General features: G+C 39.3%; 1 protein-coding gene across 1 annotated transcript in view; it reads left to right on the forward strand.

Annotated features, from left to right (window-relative positions):
- The first annotated feature begins 530 nt into the window (after nucleotides 1-530).
- Nucleotides 531-24,015, forward strand: part of si:ch211-106h4.4 (MAM and LDL-receptor class A domain-containing protein 1) — a 32,313-nt gene continuing 8,828 nt past the window's right edge. The window contains exons 1-38 of the mRNA XM_034153114.1: nucleotides 531-659; nucleotides 1,093-1,221; nucleotides 2,346-2,477; nucleotides 2,633-2,726; nucleotides 2,884-3,052; nucleotides 4,283-4,499; nucleotides 5,242-5,373; nucleotides 5,572-5,696; nucleotides 6,400-6,637; nucleotides 7,093-7,352; nucleotides 7,681-7,771; nucleotides 7,847-7,987; nucleotides 8,742-8,873; nucleotides 10,802-10,935; nucleotides 11,023-11,194; nucleotides 11,492-11,611; nucleotides 12,846-13,000; nucleotides 13,085-13,183; nucleotides 13,324-13,414; nucleotides 13,508-13,627; nucleotides 14,833-14,935; nucleotides 15,016-15,166; nucleotides 15,276-15,495; nucleotides 16,398-16,521; nucleotides 16,905-17,034; nucleotides 17,133-17,208; nucleotides 17,757-17,912; nucleotides 18,515-18,640; nucleotides 19,111-19,326; nucleotides 19,419-19,538; nucleotides 20,428-20,589; nucleotides 20,744-20,829; nucleotides 21,392-21,553; nucleotides 21,886-22,083; nucleotides 22,177-22,279; nucleotides 22,955-23,077; nucleotides 23,228-23,327; nucleotides 23,511-23,670. Coding sequence (XP_034009005.1) covers nucleotides 632-659; nucleotides 1,093-1,221; nucleotides 2,346-2,477; nucleotides 2,633-2,726; nucleotides 2,884-3,052; nucleotides 4,283-4,499; nucleotides 5,242-5,373; nucleotides 5,572-5,696; nucleotides 6,400-6,637; nucleotides 7,093-7,352; nucleotides 7,681-7,771; nucleotides 7,847-7,987; nucleotides 8,742-8,873; nucleotides 10,802-10,935; nucleotides 11,023-11,194; nucleotides 11,492-11,611; nucleotides 12,846-13,000; nucleotides 13,085-13,183; nucleotides 13,324-13,414; nucleotides 13,508-13,627; nucleotides 14,833-14,935; nucleotides 15,016-15,166; nucleotides 15,276-15,495; nucleotides 16,398-16,521; nucleotides 16,905-17,034; nucleotides 17,133-17,208; nucleotides 17,757-17,912; nucleotides 18,515-18,640; nucleotides 19,111-19,326; nucleotides 19,419-19,538; nucleotides 20,428-20,589; nucleotides 20,744-20,829; nucleotides 21,392-21,553; nucleotides 21,886-22,083; nucleotides 22,177-22,279; nucleotides 22,955-23,077; nucleotides 23,228-23,327; nucleotides 23,511-23,670 — 5,295 coding nt within the window. The 5' untranslated portion in view covers nucleotides 531-631. The remainder of the gene's footprint in view (nucleotides 660-1,092; nucleotides 1,222-2,345; nucleotides 2,478-2,632; nucleotides 2,727-2,883; nucleotides 3,053-4,282; nucleotides 4,500-5,241; nucleotides 5,374-5,571; nucleotides 5,697-6,399; nucleotides 6,638-7,092; nucleotides 7,353-7,680; nucleotides 7,772-7,846; nucleotides 7,988-8,741; nucleotides 8,874-10,801; nucleotides 10,936-11,022; nucleotides 11,195-11,491; nucleotides 11,612-12,845; nucleotides 13,001-13,084; nucleotides 13,184-13,323; nucleotides 13,415-13,507; nucleotides 13,628-14,832; nucleotides 14,936-15,015; nucleotides 15,167-15,275; nucleotides 15,496-16,397; nucleotides 16,522-16,904; nucleotides 17,035-17,132; nucleotides 17,209-17,756; nucleotides 17,913-18,514; nucleotides 18,641-19,110; nucleotides 19,327-19,418; nucleotides 19,539-20,427; nucleotides 20,590-20,743; nucleotides 20,830-21,391; nucleotides 21,554-21,885; nucleotides 22,084-22,176; nucleotides 22,280-22,954; nucleotides 23,078-23,227; nucleotides 23,328-23,510; nucleotides 23,671-24,015) is intronic.

Raw genomic sequence — 24,015 nt, forward strand, 5'->3', positions numbered from 1 at the left:
TTGAATGAAAACTCATAAATTACATGAAGTGTAAGAATGTCATCTGGAGAATGTCTTCCTGCCGGACTTGTCTGTAACTTTAAAAAGGACTGTGAAGATGGCTCAGACGAAGAGTTTTGTGGTACGCTGAGTTTTTCAAGTCTTGTTAAACCTTTCCAGTGGTCGAACAAGTACTCAGATCTTTAACTTAAGTAAAGGTAGAAATATAAATTACATGAAGTGCTATACGTTTGAATTTTCATGTGTGTGTGTCTTTTTTTAGATTCAAATCCAAACTGACTCCCTCACTGTATGTCAAAGTTAACCCACATTCATATTTTTACCTACAAAACACTTCGTCTACGATACGTAACATCACTGTCGGTAGTTCTAAATGAATGAGACGTGCAATGAGGGTCATAAAGACGAGCCACGGAAATGTATCACACTTTACTGAGAACCCTGTGGACTTTAAGCCTTAAGGGTCTACCGATAAGGACTCTCAGCCTCAGCTCAACTGTTGGTATAAAAGCGTCTCTCCAGTAAAACAGTCACAAACTGTTTATCAGAGGGTTAGCTGGGGTTATGATCACACTTTAAGGATCTTTCATTTTCTTTGGATTTTCTTGCCTTGTGGTTTGTTTCCCCAGACATGAAGCAAATATGTGTTCTGCTGTCAGGTAAGGGTCATCATAGCTGGACATAATATATTAAAGGTATTCTTAGGCTTGGCCATATTTTGATATTGTGATTTGAAACCAGATATCCTCTTAGATATATATATATATATATTGAAGTATTGCTTATGTGTCTGAGTTTTGATGGCCTTGATAACAGTCTAATGGTGTTGTTTTTTTAACCACTTTATTGATTTTGATTTATCGAAAACAGTCAACTTCACTATATTGTCACAATCTTGAAATCAAGATATTTGGTCAAAAATATAATTATATTTTATTTTCTCCACATCCCCCCTGCCATTGTTGGTGTACATTATCTTGTGCATGCCTGTTAAAAAAGAGGTGTAAAGTTTGAGTTTAAAGTCAAAGGTGTTTTGCAAGCCCCCCGAGATGATTTTCTTGTTATCTCTTCGTAATAAAACTCTCTTTACAGTATTGTTGGTGGTCGTATCATCTTATCCTGACGGGGGGTTCAACTGCACATCTGGAGAATGTCTTCCTGCCGGACTCGTCTGTAACTTTAAAAAGGACTGTGAAGATGGCTCAGACGAAGGGTTTTGTGGTACGCTGAGTTTTTCAAGTCTTGTTAAATCTTTCCAGTGGTCGAAGAAGTACTCAGATCTTTAACTTAAGTAAAGGTAGTAATATCACAGTGTAGAGATACTCCTGTAATACCTGCAGTAAAAGTACAAAAATATCAGCATAAAAATATATTTGTTGTCCAAATGTTATTTGGTTAATGATGAGTTTATGTTTTTTTAAACCATATATACTGCCAGAAAGCTTGTGAAGTTCACTAAGGGATCAATAGCGTCAAAAATAGCACGAGTTTAACATTTAAATTATTATTTATTCGTCTTCTAAAAAAGCAAAAAATAAATACAATAAAACAGAATACAAACACAATACTGGGAACAAGAATGCTTTTGAATTATTTCACAAAACCTTTGGATACTTTCCATTTGTAGGCAAGGCAAGGCAAGTTTATTATATAGCACCTTTCAACATAATGCAATTCAAAGTGCTTTACAAAAAGGAAAGACATTAAGAGCATTAAGAAACATATTATAAAATGGCATTTAAAAACACTCATTTAAAAGCAAAGATAAAAAAAAATGAATAACAAAGATACATGAATAAAAGTTACAGTGCAGTGTGAGATATGAATATTATATATCAATTAAAAGCAGCGGCAAAAAGAAAAGTCTTCAGCCTGGATTTAAAAGTAGTCAGAGTTGCAGCGGACCGGCAGGTTTCTGGGAGTTTGATCCAGATATTTGGAGCATAATAACTGAACGCTGCTTCTCCATGTTTAGTTCTGACTCTGGGGACAGAAAGCTGACCAGTCCCTGAAGACCTGAGAGATCTGGATCGTTCATAATTTAGCAGGAGATCATAAATGTATTTTGGGCCTAAACCATTCAAAGCTTTATAAACCAGCAGCAGTATTCTTTGACACACAGGAAGCCAGTGTAAAGACTTCAGAGCTGGAGTGATGTGATCCACTTTCTTAGTGTCAGTGAGGACTCGAGCAGCAGCGTTCTGAATCAGCTGCAGCTTTCTAATAGATTTTTTTAGTGAGACCTGTAAAGACACCATTACAGTAATCGAGTCTACTGAAGATAAATGCATGGACAAGTTTTTCCAAATCCTGCTGTGTAATCTTACCCCTTCTCTCTTGTTAAGGGTCATGTGACTTTGAGCATCACTGCTGTGGTTGGGACGGCAGCAGCAGTACTGCCTCTTACCGCTGGAGACGGCAAATGGCAAACATCACCTCAGTACCTGGACTGGACCACAGCACAGGAAATGCCTCTGGTAATTCTTAAACTACTGGCGTTTGTCATTTGTTTTATTACTTTGTGGAAAATTATTTGTATATGGATATATTGACATTTTAATTGTGGGATACAAATGTTAATTAGATAGCATGATTGTTGATGTTCTTAATATTGTTTGTCGGTTGGATTCAGGACATGTCATGCATGTAGTTGGCAAAAGAGGCTTTTCTACGGCTTATTTGGAGTACTTTGTTGACAACCTGGCAGCTCTGGGATGCCAGATCAGGTACTAAAACAATACATTTCCCCTTCTTTTAAAAGGTTATGTGTCATATGTGTTCTACAAAAGGATATGTTCTTAAATGACAATGCATTTCAACTTTTGTCATTTAGCATGTGATAGCTGGTGCCAGTTTTTTTATTTGACTGTCATTGTTTTTCAGCTTCTGGTACTACCTTTACAATAACTCATCATCATCATCATCCTCATCCCTTAAACTCAACATGATCCGAAGCCTCCCTATGCAAGAGTTGCTGCACAGCTCTAAAAGTAAGACAGACGGTTGGGAGAAGGCTACAGCTTTCATCGGTAATCAGCCAGGAGGATACAAGGTTAGTCAAATATACTGTTTGTTTTTAGACTAATAATAGACATTATCATCTCAAACTGTCCATAAATCTGCTAAGAAATCATAGAAACCAAGAAGCTTCTTACTCATGCAGAACTTGCCTGAGAATCATCACATAATATAGTCGTCCGCACATCCATGAGTACTTTGCAAATAGTCAAGTAACTAATCTGCATACTTTAATTGTGCTTATTTGCCAAAATGAAAAAAAATACATTCCTAAAATAATAGGGCCTACACACGTTCCTGCATCAGATGCAACATGATATGTTATCTCCACATATCCTCAAAGCATTCTGGGAACTGTCGTAACACAACTTTCTGCATGTTTGTCTGCCAAATATAAAGTAAGCCATGAAAAACAATGGGACCTTTAGTAGTTTAGCTTTACTAATGCACTTAAAGGTGGGGTAGGTAATTCACTTCAGAAACACTTTTTGTTATATTCCATGGAATGCTCTTAACATCCCGATAGCAATGAATATATTAAATGCTTTGACAATAAATACATAAAAAAATGTCATCTGTGGAAGCCGTGGTACTGTAAAAAGCACGACCAATCATCTGAGCCGGCCCGGCTAAAATAACTGGATGGCCTACCTGCCTGTCAGCCTTCCATCTCGTGCACAAACTTATCTCGTGCCCTCATTGGTCATGTGCGCGTTCGTGTGTGTTGGAGGAGGGGCTCTGTAAGGAAGTCTGAAGGAAGGGGCAGATTTTTTTCGGCTGCGTACTTTCAAATTCTAGCGCACTCGAGCTGGTTTCTCCATTCTTACCTACCCTACCTTTAAATTCTATCAGTGTCTAGATTTTATTTAATTCATATTCATATTCATGGTGTAGCTCTCCAAATTATTAACTTTATTGTACCTATAAACTTTGTTGTGTAAACAGTTTCCTGTTTTGTCCCCTGGCGGATCAATAAAAATGCACCTAATGGTTTAATTATTTTATTTGGCGTCCTGTAATCTCTGGGACATCTTACACAATACATTTGTGTTGCCATACAGACAAAGCTAACGTGGGCCGGATGGTACAAAGAAATCAAATTGTTTCGGTGCTTTGTACTGTTCAGAAGATTCTAACAGTTATTTTTTTGTTCTGAGGAATTTATTATTTAATCTTGGTAATTTTAGCAATCTGCCTCTCCCAAAATCAGCTGAATTATTGAGTTTCAGAATGAATGTAGAGCAAAACATTTTTCTTTACACAGTTGCAGTTTTCCTTCCAACCTCAATTTATGGACATGGACATAGACGTTATGTTGGACGATGTCATGTTTGAGAACTGTGCAGAGGGAGACGTCCCTGCAGGATCACACCAACTCTCATGTGATTTTGAAGAGGACACCTGCTCATGGTACCACGACCACACTGCCAGCCTTCTGTGGAGACGGGTAAATGGGGCATACAGGGAACCAACTAGGAAGGGTGAGTGCTCTACTGGCGGTATACAATCATTCTGTTTTTAAAATGACTTGTGACTTGTTTTAGTGAAATGAACCAAATAAATAAATCAAATCAATTTGGGATCAATAAAGTACATATTATCTTATCTTATATAAACTCTACAAGGATCGTGCAGGTGTTTGTTTCATTTGAGTTTATAATACGCATTAGTGATGCTTAAAGTTAAATTACTGAAGTTTAATTGCAGTGGACCTGGAGCTTTTCTTGACCAGGGGTTCAGGGACATTGCTTGTTTCTATTTAAATGGACTTACTGCTTAGAATTTGTGCAAATTCATCAAGAGATAACGACACTTTAGTACATTAACAAGAAGAGCTGTAAGTGGCAATTTTTAGGGTTTCATTCTGCAAAACATATTTTGCTCAGATCGTATTTTCTGTAATAAAAACACCTGAATCTTGTAACCTAACATCAAACTATTAACATATTAATTAACACATTATGATACTTGGTACTATCTATCCATAATAAATAAATATAATACAGGATGAAAAAAAAGGGACAAAGAGTGTGCCCATTAACCAAAATCAAATGGCAACTAACTAACTAACACAACTGCATTAAAGTCTTGAACTGTCCATAAAATGTATTATTATCTGGTAATTCAGATAGAGACTTTTTATATTCAGTCTGCTTAGGATATTGCCTACTCTTTAACGTGTAACATGTTTTTTTTTTCTCTTTTTCATGTCTTCTTTCTCAGGCTACTTCATGCTCATATCTGCTAAATACAACCTGAACATCTCATCAGCAGCCAGACTCATCAGCTTCCCTCAACCTGAAGGTCACGTGACATGTGTGAGCTTCTTGTACCACATATTTGGCAACAGCATTGGTACGTGCCTCACTGTCTTTTTTACAAAATGTTTAAATAAATAATATTGAATTAAACTAAACTAAATCCAGAGGTCAAAAGCTACATCCCAAGATCCACAACATTCAGCTCATTTTCAACCATCTTTTGCCTTTTCTCTTAATAATTCCCATGCATCCTACAAATGCACAAGCTTAGTTGATCTTCTGTTGTTATCAGGTTCATTGAAGTTTATTACAAAGCGTTCTGGTGAAGAGGAGACGGTTGTATGGATGAGAAGTGGCACCCAGGGAAACAAATGGAGATTCGCTGATCTTACCTTCGACAGTGACAAACCAATACAGGTACAATTATTATTTCTGATATATATTCATCTGCTGATATAATATATACATATATATTTTAGAGAATTATTCAGAATGAAATTGTATTTACTGTAAAGAGATGTTTAAGACATGTTGGAGAATTTCCAATATACAGTATAAACCTGTGCAAATACATTTTCCTATTTTAAAACACAAGCCTCTTATTTGTATTACTGTCTCACTGTTTCATGTAACAAATATAAGTGTTTCTTCTTATTGAATGTTAAGCTTCAATTTGGTTTGGTGTCTTATTAACTTTCTAACCCTGCGGTTCCCAACCTTTTTTAACTCAGGGCCCACTTGAGAATCTAAAATAAATTCCGGCCCACATTCAACCATAAATAATACAGAGGCGAAATAAAGTTCTGATTGGTCAATTCAGAACATGTGACACGTTGTTAATCCAGTAGATCAGACCGCTGTCAAGGACTGTAATGACCGTTGCTAAGGAGGATCGAGAAAGAGAAAGAAAAGGAGGTTCAAATAAAAAAAAATCTTAATAATGAAAATGTTTCCAAACAAATTATAATGGTTTGCTAATTATTTGGCGGCCCACTTGCAATGCCTTTGTGGCCGCGTCCCCCATGTTGGGAACCGCTGTTCTAACCCATTTTGAAAATGTAAATAGTCATTTAAACCTTTTGTTATGGTGAAACCTTCTCAATTAATGTATGTCCTTCAGTTTATTATAGAAGCTGTGGTGGGAGGTACCCAAGGCAGCATAGCCATTGATGACCTGAAGGTGTACAGAAGTGAGACCGGCTCGTGTCCGGCTGAGAGAGAGTGCACCTTCCAGGGCTCGCTGTGCGGCATGCTGCCTCGGCCGTCTGCAAACTCCAGCTGGAGCCGCTCCATGGGGGGGTCGAAGCCTACCAACATCTCAGGCCCAGCCACAGATCACACTCTGGGGACGGAACAAGGTTTGCATCTCACTGAGATATACTGTATGCTCAGCTGACTATCTTTTCAACAAGAGAAGTGTCGTATTAGTAGTGTTAATGTCATTGGATGTTTGCTCAGAGTTCCTCCAAACAAAGAATCTATGAAGGATGGGGATAGGGTCGACTTTACATTCACTATCCCCAGTATCAATTTTGCTTAAAGATTGAAACCTGAAAAAGAGAGGTAATAAACACAAATCAAAAACTGGTACATTAGGGAATCCCTTTTTTTGTTACTCAGATGTAATATCAAAGGGGATGAACTGATGAAATTGACTATAATCTCGTCAGATCTTGTATGCTTTTGTTTTTTATATAATTAACTCATTTATTGGAAAAAGGTTTACATTACTTTGTGTGATCCCAGGCTCAAACGTACATGCATATATAAATAAATGAATCAGCGTGTGCATAACTCCGCCCTCACTGTGCAGGTTATTACCTGAGTGCCCAGCTGTGGAATCAGCCTGCTGGGTCCAGAGTTGCGGTGATGACTGCAGTGATGGAGCCCACCCCTGCTGACGGGGAATGCCTAATGTTCTGGTATTACATGGAGGGAAGTGGAGTGGGGGATCTCCATGTTCTCCTTCAAACTGCTGACGGAAACAGTGAAGAGCTCTGGAGCAGAAATGGAGATCAGGGAAAACACTGGAGGCACGCACGAGTGACACTCAGTTCTGGTGCAACGTATCAGGTACTTGGTTTGTTAGATATCAGGTAAAGACTGGTAAATAAACTATTGCTACATCTGGGCAAAAAAGCATCTTACAACATTCTTTAAATTATTTTATAACTATATATTATTCTGTTTCCACACTCATGCACGTACATTTATACCTTTTTCGCCTGCCTTCTGTAACTTTGTCTCACATGAAAACAATAAGTGTCGATTATTTCATTGAGCTCAGCTTTTCCTGAAGGCTGCACTCTCTCAGTCATACTGTTCCTATGTTAAACACAAAGCCATGTGGAAATAAAACAGGTTGTTTAACAAGTTCAAATGCATTGTGTCTGAGTGACAGGTGGTTTTTGAAGCTGTGGTTGGGGTTGAACCAAGGAGAGATATCGCCATTGACGACCTCATAGTTCTGAATGGCGCCTGTCCCGCAGAAGGTTAGTGACCTGTTTTTAGCTAGTTTTTTTTCATATTGCACGTATGTTGCAAACTATATGTGTTATCCCTTGCAGGATTTTGTGACTTTGAGATGGACTTCTGTGGTTGGGTGAATAATCGTCCTGCAGAGTCCGGTTTGGACTGGGACTGGCTCTCAGGTGACAGCGATGGTAACTTTATTCCAAATAAGGACCACTCCACAAATTCTGCTTTAGGTGAGAAAAAATAAACAAATTTAACTAGCTGCATGATTATTATAGAAACAGTATGAGCGGGAGGAAGTTACCTAAAATGTTCATGCATGCACCTGACTAATTTATACTACCGACTTAAAGGGGTCCTGTTGTGCTAATTTTCAGTTTTCATATTTGTATTTTGTGCCTCTACTGTGACATGTAATGTTTAAAAAGTGCTTTATTTTCCTCATGTGCTGCAGCACCTCTTTTCACCCTCTGTCTGAAACCAGAGCCCAGTCTGCTCTGATTGGTTAGCTGGCTGGCTCTGTTGTGATTGGTCCACCGCTATTATTTCCCGCCCCTCAGCCTGTCATGTACAATGTGTTGAAGCGCTAGCCAATAGAAGCACGAATGTAACACAGTGATGTCAATATGGTAAGGAAGTAAACAAAGGAGTCCAATGGAGGCGGTTTAGGCAAGGGGGGTGGGGGGAGTGTGGCGGAGAGAATCTCCCTCTGGAAGTACTTGCCAGGTCCGACTTTTGTTGTATAGGAGGAAACATCTGCGGAAAACTCGCCATTTGGTAAATAGGTCACAGGGTTGAAATCTAAAGACCATTCGGGAATATAGTGGGCTAAGCGACTGCCTTTATGCTCTCAAACTTTAAGCCGCCACTCAGTCTTTAGATGACAAATTAACCTTCTATAAATGTGAATCATGCAACAACCTATGTGCAGGACACTGTTGGAAATGATTCTTCTGGATTGTTTATGTTGCTTTGAACCCTCTACAGGTCACTTTGCATTCTTCCAGCCGTCTGACAATACGAAAGGAGAAACTGCCCAACTGGAGAGTGAGACGATGGAGGCAGTAAACCGAGCTTGCCTGGAGATCTGGCACTATGTCGAAGGTTGGGCCCCAAATGGTAAGAACAGTCTTTTAATTCTTTATTTAAACTTTTTTATAATTTGACATAACGGTAAATGTGGAGAAAGAGGGGACCATAAGCAGCTACAAGCATGCATTTAACCCCTGTATAAAAAATGAGCTGAATTGATTTGACCTTAAGTGAGATACATGACAGCATCAGTAAGCATGTTAAAATCTCCAGGTTAGAAAGAGAGGATAGAGAAGGCAGCAAGTTAGAAATCTTTATAATTTCAATGATCATGATTGTTATTTGGATAAAAACAAATAACAGTAACAACAAAACAAAGGTGTGCAGTTTCAATCAATGCAATTCTCCATCTAGCCACTACTGTTTACTTCCATTGTGCATTGAACTTAAAGGGGACCTATCATGCAAAATGCACTTTTTGATGTCTTTTATACATACATATGTGTCCCCGGTGTGTCAGGAGCTGATCCAGATTTGCGTCCGATATGACGTAATATCGGAAATGTGGACCCACGGCACTATCAGAAAGTTGCTATCAGAAACAATGCCCGACTGTTTTGGACGTAATATGGTCGGTGTTTACATTAGCATCGCTAACACTCAGAGCTAACCTGTACTGGAGAGCATGTGTTTGAAGAAGCAGGAAATAAAAAGGAACTCACCTTGTGGTATAACCGGCAAGAGCGAAAGCCTTTGAGCTCCATACTGTTTCAGAAATAATCCTTGATAATCCATGATATGGCGTTTCATCACGGCAGTATTTAGTTTAGACAGTAGCTGCCGGGTCCCGCGTGAGCTCAACCCCTTCCTTTTTTTTTTATCAATTCTTTTTTTTTTTTAAGCTTTATACCCAAAATCAGCACTTTTGAAACAGGAAGTGAAATAGAGGGATATGAGGCATGGCTAGAATGGGTGATCTGTTTGGTATTTTGAGCAAAACACTTCATAGAGATGTTTTTTATATATTTGTATATATCTGAGACCTATGCTATTGCCTAAAAATAGTATGATAGGTGCACTTTAACTACCGTAATTTTCGGACTATAAGCCGCGACTTTTTTCCCATATTTCGACCCTGCGGCTTATATAACGGTGCGGCTAATCTATGGATTTTTACAGCTCCGACGACTTGCTCTGAAAACACGGAGGAACAAAACAACAAACGAGTGAAACAAAGCGTATATTAAAGCCCGGGAAATATACCCGTTTTGACGCTGTTTCAGGAGCGCCTCTAACATTGTTTTGAAGGCCTGTTGCTAGCTGCGGGGGATCCTCGGGCTAGCCCTGTAGACACCGGGCCGAGAGAGCGCAAGGGACCGGGACAGGAGCTCCGCGGGATAACGACCAGGTTTGACTGACCCTGCCAGTCCTATCTTATAACACAAAGAAGACGTAACCTCTCCTAAGTTTGAAAGTTGAAAAGTTTGTGTGTCTGAAACGCTATGTGATACAGTACAGTTTACACAGCACAGTACATGTTCTGTAGCTACTATTGCACTAAATGGTAACACTTGAATACGTTATGCAAATATGCAACTTGTTTGTTGAAATGTTAATAAATGGGAGCTTCCTCAAACAGCCATCTCTTTCCCGACAATCCCCTCTGTGCACGAACCCTTACATATGGTAATTAAACATTAAAACACCTGCGGCTTATAGTCCAGTGCGGCTTATATATGTACACATCATTCAATTTAGCTGCTGCGGCTTATATTCAGGTGCGCTTTATAGTCCGAAAATTACGGTAAATGTATATCCAAAAACGTAGGATGGTTTGATGAATAACAGCAAGGATCCAAGAATCAGAGAAAGCGGTACAAGAGGGCTTCTGGTTTTGCATTGGCGCTCTGATGTGCATGCCTTATCACACATCTGATTATCCTACGAATATAAATGATTGTTTTTGTCATCAAATGTAAATTCAATCTTTTGATGATTAATTGTGTTGCTTCCAGGGCCCTCAGATATTAACCTCACAATGTTTGTGAATGAGAGTGCTGGGCTGCGTCCTGTGTGGAGTACAAGAGGATCTTTAAATGGCATGTGGAACCAAGACAGGGTGGATTACAATGCATCAGGGCCTCACCAAGTAATGTGACATGTCTTGTTTCATATTAAACCCTGATAAAGTGGCATGAGGTAAAAACTCTGAACTAACCGTCATTCTTCATTACAGATTATTTTACAAGCCAGTTGTCCCGAATCAATTGGCGCGAGCTTCTCCCTGGACGATATCCACATCATCAGAGGACAGTTTTGTGATGACATTTTCCCGACCACCACTCCAAACCCTGTTACTACGACAACCACCGCTCCTGCCTCCGCCATGGACTGCACTTTTGAAAAAGGTTACCAAGAAAAACAAGGGACGGGGAATCTTCTAATTTTGTTGTTAAGGCTTGTGGCCAAAATAATTCAATCAAAAACTGAACAATCTACCTGAAGACTTTAAGCTACCCTAGCCTAATTCAGCTTTTGTAATTAAATATGTTAATGTGATCTCTCTATTAAGTTTTTGAGTTTTACTTGAGGCCATTCGGATATTTGCATACTTTCAAGCAAATGTTCTATTTTGTATTCATTATCTATTATTACAAATGTCGTATTTTAAGTAATAAGAATTTAAAAAAGAATTTTTGAAACAGGTCTATGTAGTTGGGTCCAGGAGGTCAATGATGATCTGAACTGGACTCTCAGTAACGGACTTCAAGCGCACGAGCCATGGGATGGACCTCAGTATGATCACACTCTTGAAAATAAGCAAGGTATTGAATATTGACAAAATAATCACCAAAGTTGTAAGGAGGCTTACACAGGAACTGAACTATACCTGAAAAGATATGTAACCAAAGAGGAGCTGTAAATAGGATCAGTTGTCTGTGAAACATTGCACTGTTTGTGTTAGATAACGCAGTGTTTTTGTCCAAGGAAGATATGCTGTGACTAGAGAAACATCCCCAAGATATAAATCAACATGATTAACTGTTTTAGTCATTCTTTTTTTTAAAGCAGAAACAAATCAGATTTGAGGATTTGTAGGCAACACAAGACATTTTAAGACTTTTCATGGACTTAATGATTTAAAGGTGGGGTAGGTAATTTTGGAGAAACCAGCTTGAGTGCGCTAGAATTAGAAAATACACAGCCGGAAGAAATCTGCTACTTCCTTACAGAGCCCCTCCTCCAACACACACGAACGCGCACATGACCAATGAGGGCACGAGATTAGTTTGTGCACAGATGGAAGGCTGACAGGCAGGTAGGCCATCCAGTTATTTTAGCCGGGCCGGCTCAGATGATTGGTCGTGCTTTTTACAATATTACGGCTTCCACAGATGACATTGCTATCGGGATGTTAAGAGCATTCCATGGAATATAACAAAAAATGTATCTCGAGCCGGTTTCTCAAACTTACCTACCCCACCTTTAATGATTAAATATTGAAATCAACATCGATATTTCAGATAGTTTCAACCCTAAACATTAACCCTTTCTTATCCTAGATTTGGCACATAATTCAGATTTATGTTTGTGTTTTACTACTATTTATCATGTTATAGTTTCTAGAGTAGTAGTATAGTAGTCTAGAGTTTATTTGATTCAAACAAAACATGTTGGGTATTGTAAGACTTAAATTAGTTGCAACTGACGCAGTTTAGTCTTCTAGTCGTAGCTTATTTGCAGACATTGTTCCTGGTTAGGCTTTTCGGAAATAAAACACAAATACAAAAATCTAATACAGGCATAGAAACCATCAATTAAACAGACACAGAGGAAAAACTGCTACAAACATCCACTACAAATTGTTATTAAAATCGAAGAAGAAAAGCGCCTTGAAATCCAATAATGGATTTATTTCTAACGGCACATTTTTGTGGAACAGCTGAACTGCCTTGTCAATCATAAAATGGACAGAATACTCTGATGTAGCACCATGCTGCAGTATTCAGTGTTTCCTCACAGTCTGGCAGTCCTCTCTGTGTTTTATTGTCCACCAAGGCTTCTTCTTACTGCTGAATGGATCTGGATCTAAGAACGGCGAGAGAGCAGACGTCTCTGTTCCTGTCGTTGATTTTTCATCACGTTTCTGTGTTGGATTCTGGTTCTTCATGCTCGGGCCTTCTGTCTCCACCCTGGACCTGCTGGTTGAGACAGTATGTACCCTAGTTAGAGCTTATTTAAACCGTCTGTTACAGTCATTGATACATTCAAAGGAATAATAGTTTGCTTTGTTTTAGAAATCTTCTTCTGAACTGTTAGCCTGGACTCGTCGCGGAACCCAGAACTCAGAGTGGATTAACGCACAAGTAACAGTCGACATGAACAATACAAAAAGGGTAAATTGAACTCAACCACATATCCTTGCCCGCATGCTTCGATTTTGTATATGTTTTATCCTGATATCAATATTTTAGAGTACAAAAAGTTAAATAATAGTTTTTGTTAAATGCTGTAAGTTTTTCTCCTTCATCTACAGGTGATGTTCAGAGGCCATAGAAACACCAACAGCCAAGGATTCATTGCCATTGATGACATTACAGTGAGGGAGGGGGCCTGCAGTAATCAGAGTGTGTAAACACAGACTCCCATTGCTTAATGTTCACAGCACTGAAAAACAAACATATAGATTATATACATTATAACTTCTTTCCCCCTTTCAGATTTATGCGGCTTTGATTCAAATTGGTGTGACTTTGAGAACGATGTCAGTCATAAGGGTCGATGGATTCGCGAAATAGGAACAAAAAATCATGTGGATCACACCTATGGAACTGAAAATGGTGAGTAGCAACCTTCATGCCCAAATTATGCGATTTAAGAGCAGTGCAATCATCTAGATCAGGGGTGTCAAACTCAAATACACAGTGGGCCAAAATTTAAAAAATGGGTACTAGTCGAGGGCCGGACTGGTTCAATGTTTATTGCAAAACTTATTGAAATGAACTTATTGCACATATTCAACCTGGAACTAACAAAGCTTAAATTATTGCCTATAAAAACAACATTAAACCTTAAATAATCAGTTGCGTTCATTTTTTATGGCTCTATCTGCAGAGTCATTTCTTATGATTACATTTTTCCACAGGCCAACAACAGCTTCAAAAAAACAATTTCCCTCAAAGAAAAAACCAAACCTGCCCTGTTGTCGCAAGAAAAAAAGTGCAGAAGGAAACATCCATTAAACTCAGTTGCTGCTCTGTGATGCTAGTTCAAGCCAGATACTTGGCATCTCATCTTGGGTGCAAGTTCATCAATGTTTGGGGTCAGGCTCTGAGCTGAGGAAACCCTCAGGATTGAGTGAAGGTGTGCGTGCAATATACCGGCGGGTCAGATCTAATAGTAATTAAAAATTATCCTGCGGGCCGAAATTAAATCCACCAAGGGCCTGATTTGGCCCCCGGGCCTTGAGTTTGACACATGTGATGTAGATGAGGGTTTTAATGCTTAGTTAATTAAAAGTAAATCAGGCAATATTATGAAGTTGTTATCTGTTTGAGCGACTGTTCCAAATCTGGGAATCAGTTTAAATATAACTTTGAGTGATAGCAAGATGATTAACATAAAAAGGAAACCGGAGGAAAAAACTTCTTCTGGTATTTTAATAACTAAACCTAAAAAAAGACTATTCAAGTATAAATTGGAACGTAAGATGCTAGCTCTTTAGATGGCAATGTTGTTTGACTGCGTCTCGTCCAAATTGAAATATTTGCACAACTGTTAAAATAATTGAAACTAACGACTTCCAACTAGCCTTGTGCAAATGCTAGCATGCCAAAACACTAAAATAAGATGATGAACTTATAACTTAAATTTACCATTTAGCTGACAGCAACTCAGACTTCGTGGATATGAAGTGTGGAAGACCTTTGTCCTTTGATAGTTAGATTAAAATTAGCTAGCTAGAACTGTTTCATAATCACATTTTGATGTCTTAAAGGATTACTATTTGTACAATGTAGATACTTGACCTGTCTCTTTGTGTTAGGTTTCTACATGACTAGGATGACATCCAACTCTACACAGACTGAGGTAGCTCAGCTGCTCACACCTGAGTTTATTTCAGCTACAGAGATATGTGTTCGCTTCTGGTGAGTCTAGTGCTGCCTTACGTTTATACACTGTTGTCTGATGCATATTTAATGGTTGTGCATCTGCTGTACTTGTTCAGGTACTGGATACCTGCGGGGTCTAGTAACATCCTTGCCGTGCATTTGCTGCGCAGCGAGGAGCTGGAGGATGCACTTTGGCAACGATCTGAAGCGCCCTCTGCAGGCTGGGAGGTGGCAGAGGTCACTGTGTCCTCCCCTGCACAATTCCGTGTAGGCAGCTTTTTCTAATTTTCTATTTCCCACACTTACTGCCAATAAAACTGCCTTTTCCCTGTCTCCCATTGGTCTACTTCCTATAACAGTTGTTATCTTTCTTCAGGTGGTGTTTAAGGCAGATCATGTGCCGGGCACCATCGCTACAGTGAAGTTAGATGATGTTTCTGTGAGGGACGGGGCCTGCAGTCCTCCAGGAAGCTGCGACTTTGAGTCCGGACAGTGCACCTGGGTCAACATCCCCAAAGAAGATGGACACGACTGGGTGCTGGCACATGGGGGCTCCCAGGGACCGCCCACAGACCACACCACTCAGACCCCACAGGGTACCAACTTTGATGTACCTTACAGTGGAATTATATAGGGTTTTTTTTGCATTAATTTATCATTAGGAAGTAGATGTTGAATGCACAGTGTAGTGGCTATAGGACAATAACACAATCTGAGTTTAAATTGGTTCCCATAAGTCATTCACCACAAATTTCTGTCTGCCAACGGGTACGACACACGGCACAAAGGAACTGTGTCAACCTTTGCACAACCAAAGAAGAAATCGCTATTGGTAGCTATCCCAAGATAGAGGAAATGGTTAAACAATTGAAAATCTAGCACTGTATCGTTAATAAAGCTTTGGGGGAAATGATGTGGTAAGTCTACCAAGCAAAAAAAGAACCCTAACTTGTCTATTGCCACTTTTAAATAATAAAACATATATGGAAAGGCAAATGCAGTAGAAATCCCAGCATTCTGCAGAATAATTAACGTTTGTTCATTTGACAAGCCTCAGGAAATATTTGGGTTTAAAGTTAGCTGACTAATTAACTCAACAACCATCAATGATTGATTTACACCACATAAGCAGCTGTTAAACTGACAGTCTGTTACTTATTAACTTCTGTTTTTATCTCTGACTTATGTCCTGTTGCTGAAATCACATCCGTCCTGCCCCACAAATCATATCCTTATGTCTGTTCTACAAAAGCAACTTTAAAATGAGAAGGCTACAAAATCATTATCAAATATGTATCTTTCTCTTACTGACATTGATCATGATGCATTTAGAGTTTGAAAGGTTCCAACAGCCAAAAAGAATGTGGAGCATTCACAGATGATAGCTTGCACTGGAAATAATTCCCTCATGTTGGTGCACCGTTAAATGATAATGCAGTAATCAGGTAATGCAAGTGTCAGCAAAACGTAATCATCTAATTCTTATCTTTGCATTTAGGTCAGTTCTTGTTGAGCTCCTCACTGCACCAAACCCACAGCAGTGTCTCTCAGGCTGTGTCAGAGTGGATTGTACCCAGAGACAGCGCCTCCTGTCTCACCTTCTGGTACCATATGGACAGCAGGTCAGCACTACATGACGAACCACGACCTTTCACACTGTTCAGTTTGTGACAATGTGGAGGATGCACTTCATCCTGTTTAGTTTCCTCATCGACTTCCTCAGAAAGTGAGCACAAGTGGCATTTAGACATGAATCACCTGCCTCCGCCACTTTGTGCAAGACAAAGAAGATCCTGTGACAGAGTTCACTTTGTACACACTGTGAGAGTTGTATGCAAAAATGTCAATTTTGAACAAAGAAAAGGTTTGAGCAATCAACAAACTGTAAAAATATGATCCACGTTAAATATAGCAAGTCAAAGTAGAACAAATTAAATTTGATAGATAATAGAATAATTAGCTGTTTTCACATGTCACATAATAACATGACTCTGTTGTTTGTCAGTGCCTCGGGGACGTTGAAGGTGTTGATGCGTTCAGGGCCATCGGAGGAGAAACCGATGTTCAACAGTAACAGCAGTGGACACGGCTGGACCAAGTTCTCTCAATCTTTAGAGAGGACGAAACCTTTCCAGGTAATATAACAGAGTGGTAGACATCAATAAACAATAAGAGAATGACGGGATATTTAAGCAAATATTTTCCCTGCTTCTCTCAACAACCTCATGTTCAGCTGCTGATCGAAGCAGAGACTAACAGAGGATTTATTGCCATCGATGATATCACTGTCACACCAGGCCTTTGTCAAGGTACTGATATTGCTTTTTTATTTCAATATGTACTATATACACCAGGGGTAATTTTAGAAGGTGTCTATCTGCCTATCAGCGGCTAATCTTGTGTATCACCGGATCCATCAGCCTAATCTAATCTGTCCACATTAATGACTGTAAATTCTCATGATTCCAGTGCCTAAGTATTTCTGAGAAATCTATATATATAATGGACTGTTTTATATTGTCATTGACTGCTGACTACACATTCTCTGAAGTGACCGGAACCTCAGATGTTCAACAGCTGCTTAGGTAGCAATAGGCATTCCTGGCAAGCAGCTTGGCTAAAAAAATAATCTTACCTAGTGTGTTTCGGGTAACATTTTGGCCTTTGCTGTGGTTTGAAACCGACATCCATATAAAAGTAGGAGCAACTTAAGACTGCAATAATTCAATGCTTGATATTTTATGATCCACTAAAGTTGTGCATCTTGACTGTAAGGGAGCTTTTCAAGTTTCTTTATGCCAATATGTCTGATGATAATTCAATAAATAATAAACACATTTTTTATTTTTTATTTTAGTGAATGAGACAGGTTTGGGATTTGTGGGTTGCTCATTTGAAAACGGCACATGTGGCTGGGAGGACATCAGTGCAGGCCAGTGTCAGTGGACGAGAACAAGGAATGCTACTGGGAACACTGGACCCTCCGTGGACAACACAGTGGGCTCTGAACTGGGTGAGCCTCCTCTCATTCTGCTTCTGCATCTGGATCTAGTGTGAAGGCCACTAACGGCAATAAAAGGCAGAGCAATGAGGTTACCAACATTTGTGATGCTCTGGACTTTGGATTCCATAAAAAAGCTAACATAATGTGTATCAATCTGGATTTCCCTTCATATAATAACACATCATAGTTACAACCCTGCAAAGATGTATTTTGACAAGGGGAAGAAAAGGCTGAATAAGCAGAATATATTTCCTCTTTTTCAAAAGTTATGGTTGCATTGTCGGCTTTAGGTTTAGCCACAGCTTCTACATCCCCATCCTGTTTTTGTTCTGGCTTGGATTCCTTGATTTTAATGGAAATTATAAATAAAATATACTGTTTATGAATTCAGGATAATGGTGTTAGGTCAACTGCTATCACACCTAAAATAAAATGCCCTAAGCTCTGAAAAGACAATAAAGAAGGGCAAAAATATATAATCAGTCCAGAGAACATCTAAGGACTTCCTGCATTGTATACAAAACTCAATTTAAACTGACTGCTGCTGCTGACTGTGTGTAGAAAGATTATTCTATAATAAAACTCTCTGGGTTCTTATCTGTTTATGCCAGGTTGGTACATGGCCTTGGAGCCGGACCAGGGAGCTGAAATGACCCCTGCTGCTGTGCAGAGTCCCATCATGAACGAGGCCAGCGCCACATGCACACTACACTTCTATTACAACATGTTTGGAGAAGGTATGTTTAAAATAAACTACAAGGAACTTTTATTTAGGCTGTGAACCCTCACTTTGTGTCATTAGGTCATCATCTGACTAGCGCCTACATTTCTTTTGGGAGCAGATGATATGAGGACACATATATAAAGTGTATTTTTTGTTATACACTTTATGCGGGTTGCAGGTTGCATAGCCTTGCAATGCTTAGCTTACCCAAAGTCAGTATTGCTATTCAAAACTTTCTACACATACTTGAAGTCAAGGTCTTGAATATGTTTACTAGTGCCTGTTGGTCATCACACTCAGTATTACAGAAAGCTTTGCAATGCCTGTTCTTTAACTTTCTTTTGTTATAATTGTCTGTTCTTTCTTTGTTGATCTTGCCCCAGTATTTGCCAAAACCAAAAAATATATTCTTAAAGGAAATGTCTACCCTTTAACTGGCTACCATTCTCCTCATAGTAACTCGAACTCTTCTCATTGGTACAGACATGGAGGGGCTGAAGGTGCTGCTGCACGACGGCTCCAGAACTACCGCACTGTGGTGGCTGTCTGGTAACTATGGCGATGTGTGGCGTCACGGTGAGGTAACGGTTGGTCGAATCCCGGTGGCCTTCACCATCCTGTTTGAAGCCTCGAGGACCTTCAACCGGCCCGGACACATGGCCATCGATGACATAGATTTCACCAACTGCTCCCTGCCTGGTAGGTGACCTGCTGTACCGGCACACACACTTTATTTCAGCTGTCTTCTTTTCTTCTCAAGCTGATTCTTGAAATACGTTTGGTTTTCTCAGAGCCCCAGCCCTCGTGTCCAGAGAATATGTTTACGTGCAACAACAGTGTGTGTGTCGGGCTCAACCAAGTGTGTGACTTCAGCGATGACTGTGGGGACCGGTCTGATGAGAACAACTGTGGTGAGACATCACAAATGTTTTAAGGTTACAAAATATGTTAAAAATACTGAATATTTTATTTATTTAATCGTTTATTTAGCAGGGACAATGCACATCAATGAACAGTTAAAACAATAAAATGTGTCAAGCATAAATATGCCAGATTTAGCTTTGAGCTAATTTCCATCCACAGTCCCTCACATAAAACATTTAAGAAAATGACATTTTACAAACATTGCAAAAACAAATACATGATATGCAAAAAGTGCAAAAGAGCAAGAGTGCACAAGGCCACTTAACATATACTGTTATGGTTGATTCATCAAGTCACAGAGACACTCCCTGTGTACTTCCCCTTGTCCTGAACACTGTTTCATAACATCCGTTAAATATTTAGGAGTTCAGTTCTTACCGTATAAGTGAGATAAATGTATTTATACATTATTGTATATATTTTAGTAGGTAGTAAGTAGAAATATATAAAAGTATGTGATGTGAATTATCTGTGTGCAAGTGTGGCGTGCTGTATACAAATGCATTACACAATCATAGAGCTGCAATGATTAGGTAATTATTGGATGGACAGAAAATTCATTGGAAGCTGTTTGTTTTTATAATAGCGTATATTAATTTTTTTTACCATAACTGAACAACATCTACTGGTTTCAGCTTCTCAAATCTTAGAAATGTGCTGCTTTCCTTTTTTTGACTGTCTTACATAACAAGAAATGTAAAGATGTCACCTTTCATGGCATTTTCTACTTTTTTCTGATGGTTTTTCAGAGTTACAAAATAATAGATTCATCAATAAGAACAAGCTCTACACATTCACAGATTTATTTTCTCCCGGAGCAGTTTTCAACTTGTCTACCTCTCACTCCCTTTTACCTGAAAATAATGCAAAATGTAGAACAACAAGGTGTTTTGGAGCGCTGCAGCTTTGAACAAGGCCTGTGTTTCTGGGAGCAAAGTGACGTGGACACGGCAGGAGCTGATTGGACGCAGCGCAAAGGAGAGGAAGCCTGGCCCATTCACGGGCCTCCGAGGGATCACACCAAAAACTCTGATGCAGGTATATCACTCTCTGAGCTGCTGGCATTTAGGTCATGGGCTTTGACTGAATAACTCACTAGATGGAAAATTCGTCATTTATTCAGTTTACTACTGTAAAAAGTAATTCTGTGCTTTAACTTACTATTGTATTTTCTTATTTCATCATTATACAGGTCACTATGTCATCCCTGGGGCTGAGCTGACTAATCAGACGACAGAGATTCTCTCCAAAACTTTACGACCCAGCTCCAACTGCACTGTGAGTATTCAAGGGTGCATGTAATATAATATCAAAATGAAAGAGGTGACTAACTGTGTAAAGGTTGATATGAGTGCCATCCTGACACGCTGACAAAATGCATATACAGTAGATGTAGTAATACAACTTTTTTTTTTAAAGCATGCTAACATTTGGTCATTAGCACTCAACACACAGTACACATTAGGCTGGTTGGAGTTGCATAAGTTTTACCGATATTTTGTTATAAACTAAATATAGGAATTAAAATGTAAAACCTAATGATAAATCTAAATAAAAAGGCATAATGAGCAGGATTTCCCCAAGAAACACTAAGTAATCAAACATTACTCAATTGTTTGGCAATGTCTGTATCTGCAGAGTGTGCATAGCTTTTATTATCAAATGCTTAATCTGATCTAAAGTAATTGCAGTAATTGCTGCACTATTGCAGGTTGATCACAGTTCATGAGATAGTTAAGATTATTTAGATAAAAGTAATGGATTTATTGTTTTTAAAGCACAGCATGGCCTCTTTTATGTACGTCCGCTCACTTTGAGGCCTCGTGTTGTATCCGTGCAGGTGAGATTCTTCTTCTTCAGCCTGGCTGCAGGCCAACTGACAGCCCGGGGCCGCACACTTCGCTCTGGGAGAGACGACGCTGTGTTGTGGCTCGGAGAAAACTCCCAGAGCTACAGCTGGCAGAGAGCAGAGGTCACGTTCTCCACTTTGTCTATTAGCAAGGTCAGTAAAGACGCACACAATTCAGTCAATGACAGCCAAGGCCTACTTTATGAATAATTCTCTTATTTGTATCAATCATAAGAGATCACAAAGATGAAATATATATTTTTTAAAGCTATTCAATATTTAATGTGAACAATGGGTCAAATGAGGACATGTTTGAAAGAGGGAATTGACACTACACAATTAAATTACATAAAAGCCTGGCTTGAAATATGGGTTTTGACTTAAACAATATCAATATATTTGAGCTCCTCTAAGATCCAAAGTGTCTAAAAAAACCTAATAGCTTCTAGGTTTTTTTTAAGAGTGTCTCCTCCTCTACTTCTCAGCTTGTCTTCAGATATGAGCGAGGTGATGGGATCAGGGGGATGGTTGCGCTGGACGACATCTCTTTCTCCAGGGAGTGTGAATTTGACCCTGACAACAACAAACTGCCTGACACACCCCCCACCTCTGCCCCCCCTACACCCTCTAACACACCGACTCCTCCAACCTCCACCTCTCCTGCAACAACCCTCCCCTGTCAGGTAATACTTTAAATAATAAGCTCCTATTGTGAAACATAAAACTGTAGTCCTGTGGAATATAATCCAGAGCTGTTTTCTTTCTCTGTGTTGCAGGGTAATGAGTTCTTCTGTTGGCGGTCAGATGTTTGTATCCTGGCTTCTTTAAAGTGTGATTATCATGCAGACTGCCCGCAGGGAGAGGACGAGGATGGCTGTGGTGAGCTGTCTGTTGCATGCACAGACAAATGCTTCTACCATTTTATTTGCAGAATACAATATCTTACAAAAAAGGAAATGACATCTTAGATTTTCCTAGATCCATTAGCAGGCTGCTAGAAAGTAAAATCAGGATGGTAACTCTGTCGCATTCGTTTTAGCGGGGAGAAATAATTTGAGCATGTGGGTCAAAATGAATATGCATAAAAGTTGTCATGTGATCATGATTTCAGAAAGAATATGTTTTCATGCTGATTGTACAGTATTGCACAATAAGACAATGATAAGGAAGCTGAAACCTTTTTTTTTTTTTTTAATACATGTATTTTTTAAGACATTATTTACATGATGCTGATGTAACCCCAATCTCAAAACACTTCTTGTTTTCACCAAAATATATTTGTATGTGTAAGGTATATGCAAGTTCTGATGACAGTCGAGTGGCCAAATCTGGCAGTGTTTAATTTAAAGGAAAATGACTTTTCACTTTAACAAAAGTCAACCTACCACAAGATTTAGTAATAGGTCGGGATTATATAATGTTAGCAACAAACTGTTGATGTTACAAAAGCAGACTATTTTAATACTTATTTTCAAAAACATGTGAATCATGAACCAGTTTTTCGCCTCCATTGTTTCCCAGCAGTATTACTCACGCCTTGTCTTTAACTTTTAGGTGGGTGCACATTTGAGAGCGACCAATGCCGATGGACGGACACCAGTGAAGGACAGATGATGTGGCGGAGACAGGAAGCCAGTAACAACACCGAGCCGCCGACTGATCACACTACAGACACAGGTTGCTTCATTATTAGCTTCAATTATGTTAATGTGAATAGACCCAAAGGACCAGATCTTTAGGGAAAACATTGCTTAGAAATCCTCATAACTACACTCAGCATGTTAAGGGGTCTACTTTATTTATTTTGTTGTTTTTCCTTGTTCTCAGGCTACTACATGAGTGTGAATTTAAGTCAGGGGTCCACTCAGAGTGAAGCCCGACTCCAGAGTCCCCCACTCCCCCCTGCATCTCCCTTCTGCCAGATTCTGTAAGTGACACTAATAGCCACAACATTAACCTTCCTAGTATCTGTAAAATATGTTCTTTGTTAGTGTTGAAAATATAAAGTATGAATTGCTCAACACTCTCCACCGCCCTCGTCTTTCTACCACGCAACCCTCTTCCCAATCCAACACTCTCCCCTTCTAACTTCCTTCTTTCCTTAACGCAGGTTTCACTTCCACATCCGCGCAGAGAGTGCTGGGTCACTCAGAGTGCTTATGCAGCAAGCTGAGGGGAGTGAAGCAATCCTGTGGTCACGCAGTCAAAACACTGTCTCCCATTGGACCCCAGAGCATCTGCCCGTAGGCCTGAGCCCCCAGACCTATAAGGTGTGCAACTGTGTATCCTAAATCTAACAGATTCATTATGTTTTAATCCAAACAAGAGGGGCGTACAGACAAGTGACATATTAAGGCGGGAAACTGCAGGCAAAAATATTATTTTTTTCTGGATTTTGAGTCTTCCTCAAACTAGTGCAAAAGAACGAGTACACATTTAGGTTTTTATTTTAGTTAATTGTCTATTTGCATTGAATATGCAATGAATATCAATGAATAATGCATTATTTGCATAACTAAAAATCACATTTCTGAAAACTTGTAATACAAAAACGAATTGTCTAGGTGTTAGTAATTAACTGAGGAACTGGGAACTGGTTTGGTCATGTAGAGTAG

The sequence above is a fragment of the Trematomus bernacchii genome, unplaced genomic scaffold, assembly GCF_902827165.1.
Source record: "Trematomus bernacchii unplaced genomic scaffold, fTreBer1.1, whole genome shotgun sequence".
Classification (NCBI taxonomy): Eukaryota; Metazoa; Chordata; class Actinopteri; order Perciformes; family Nototheniidae; genus Trematomus; species Trematomus bernacchii.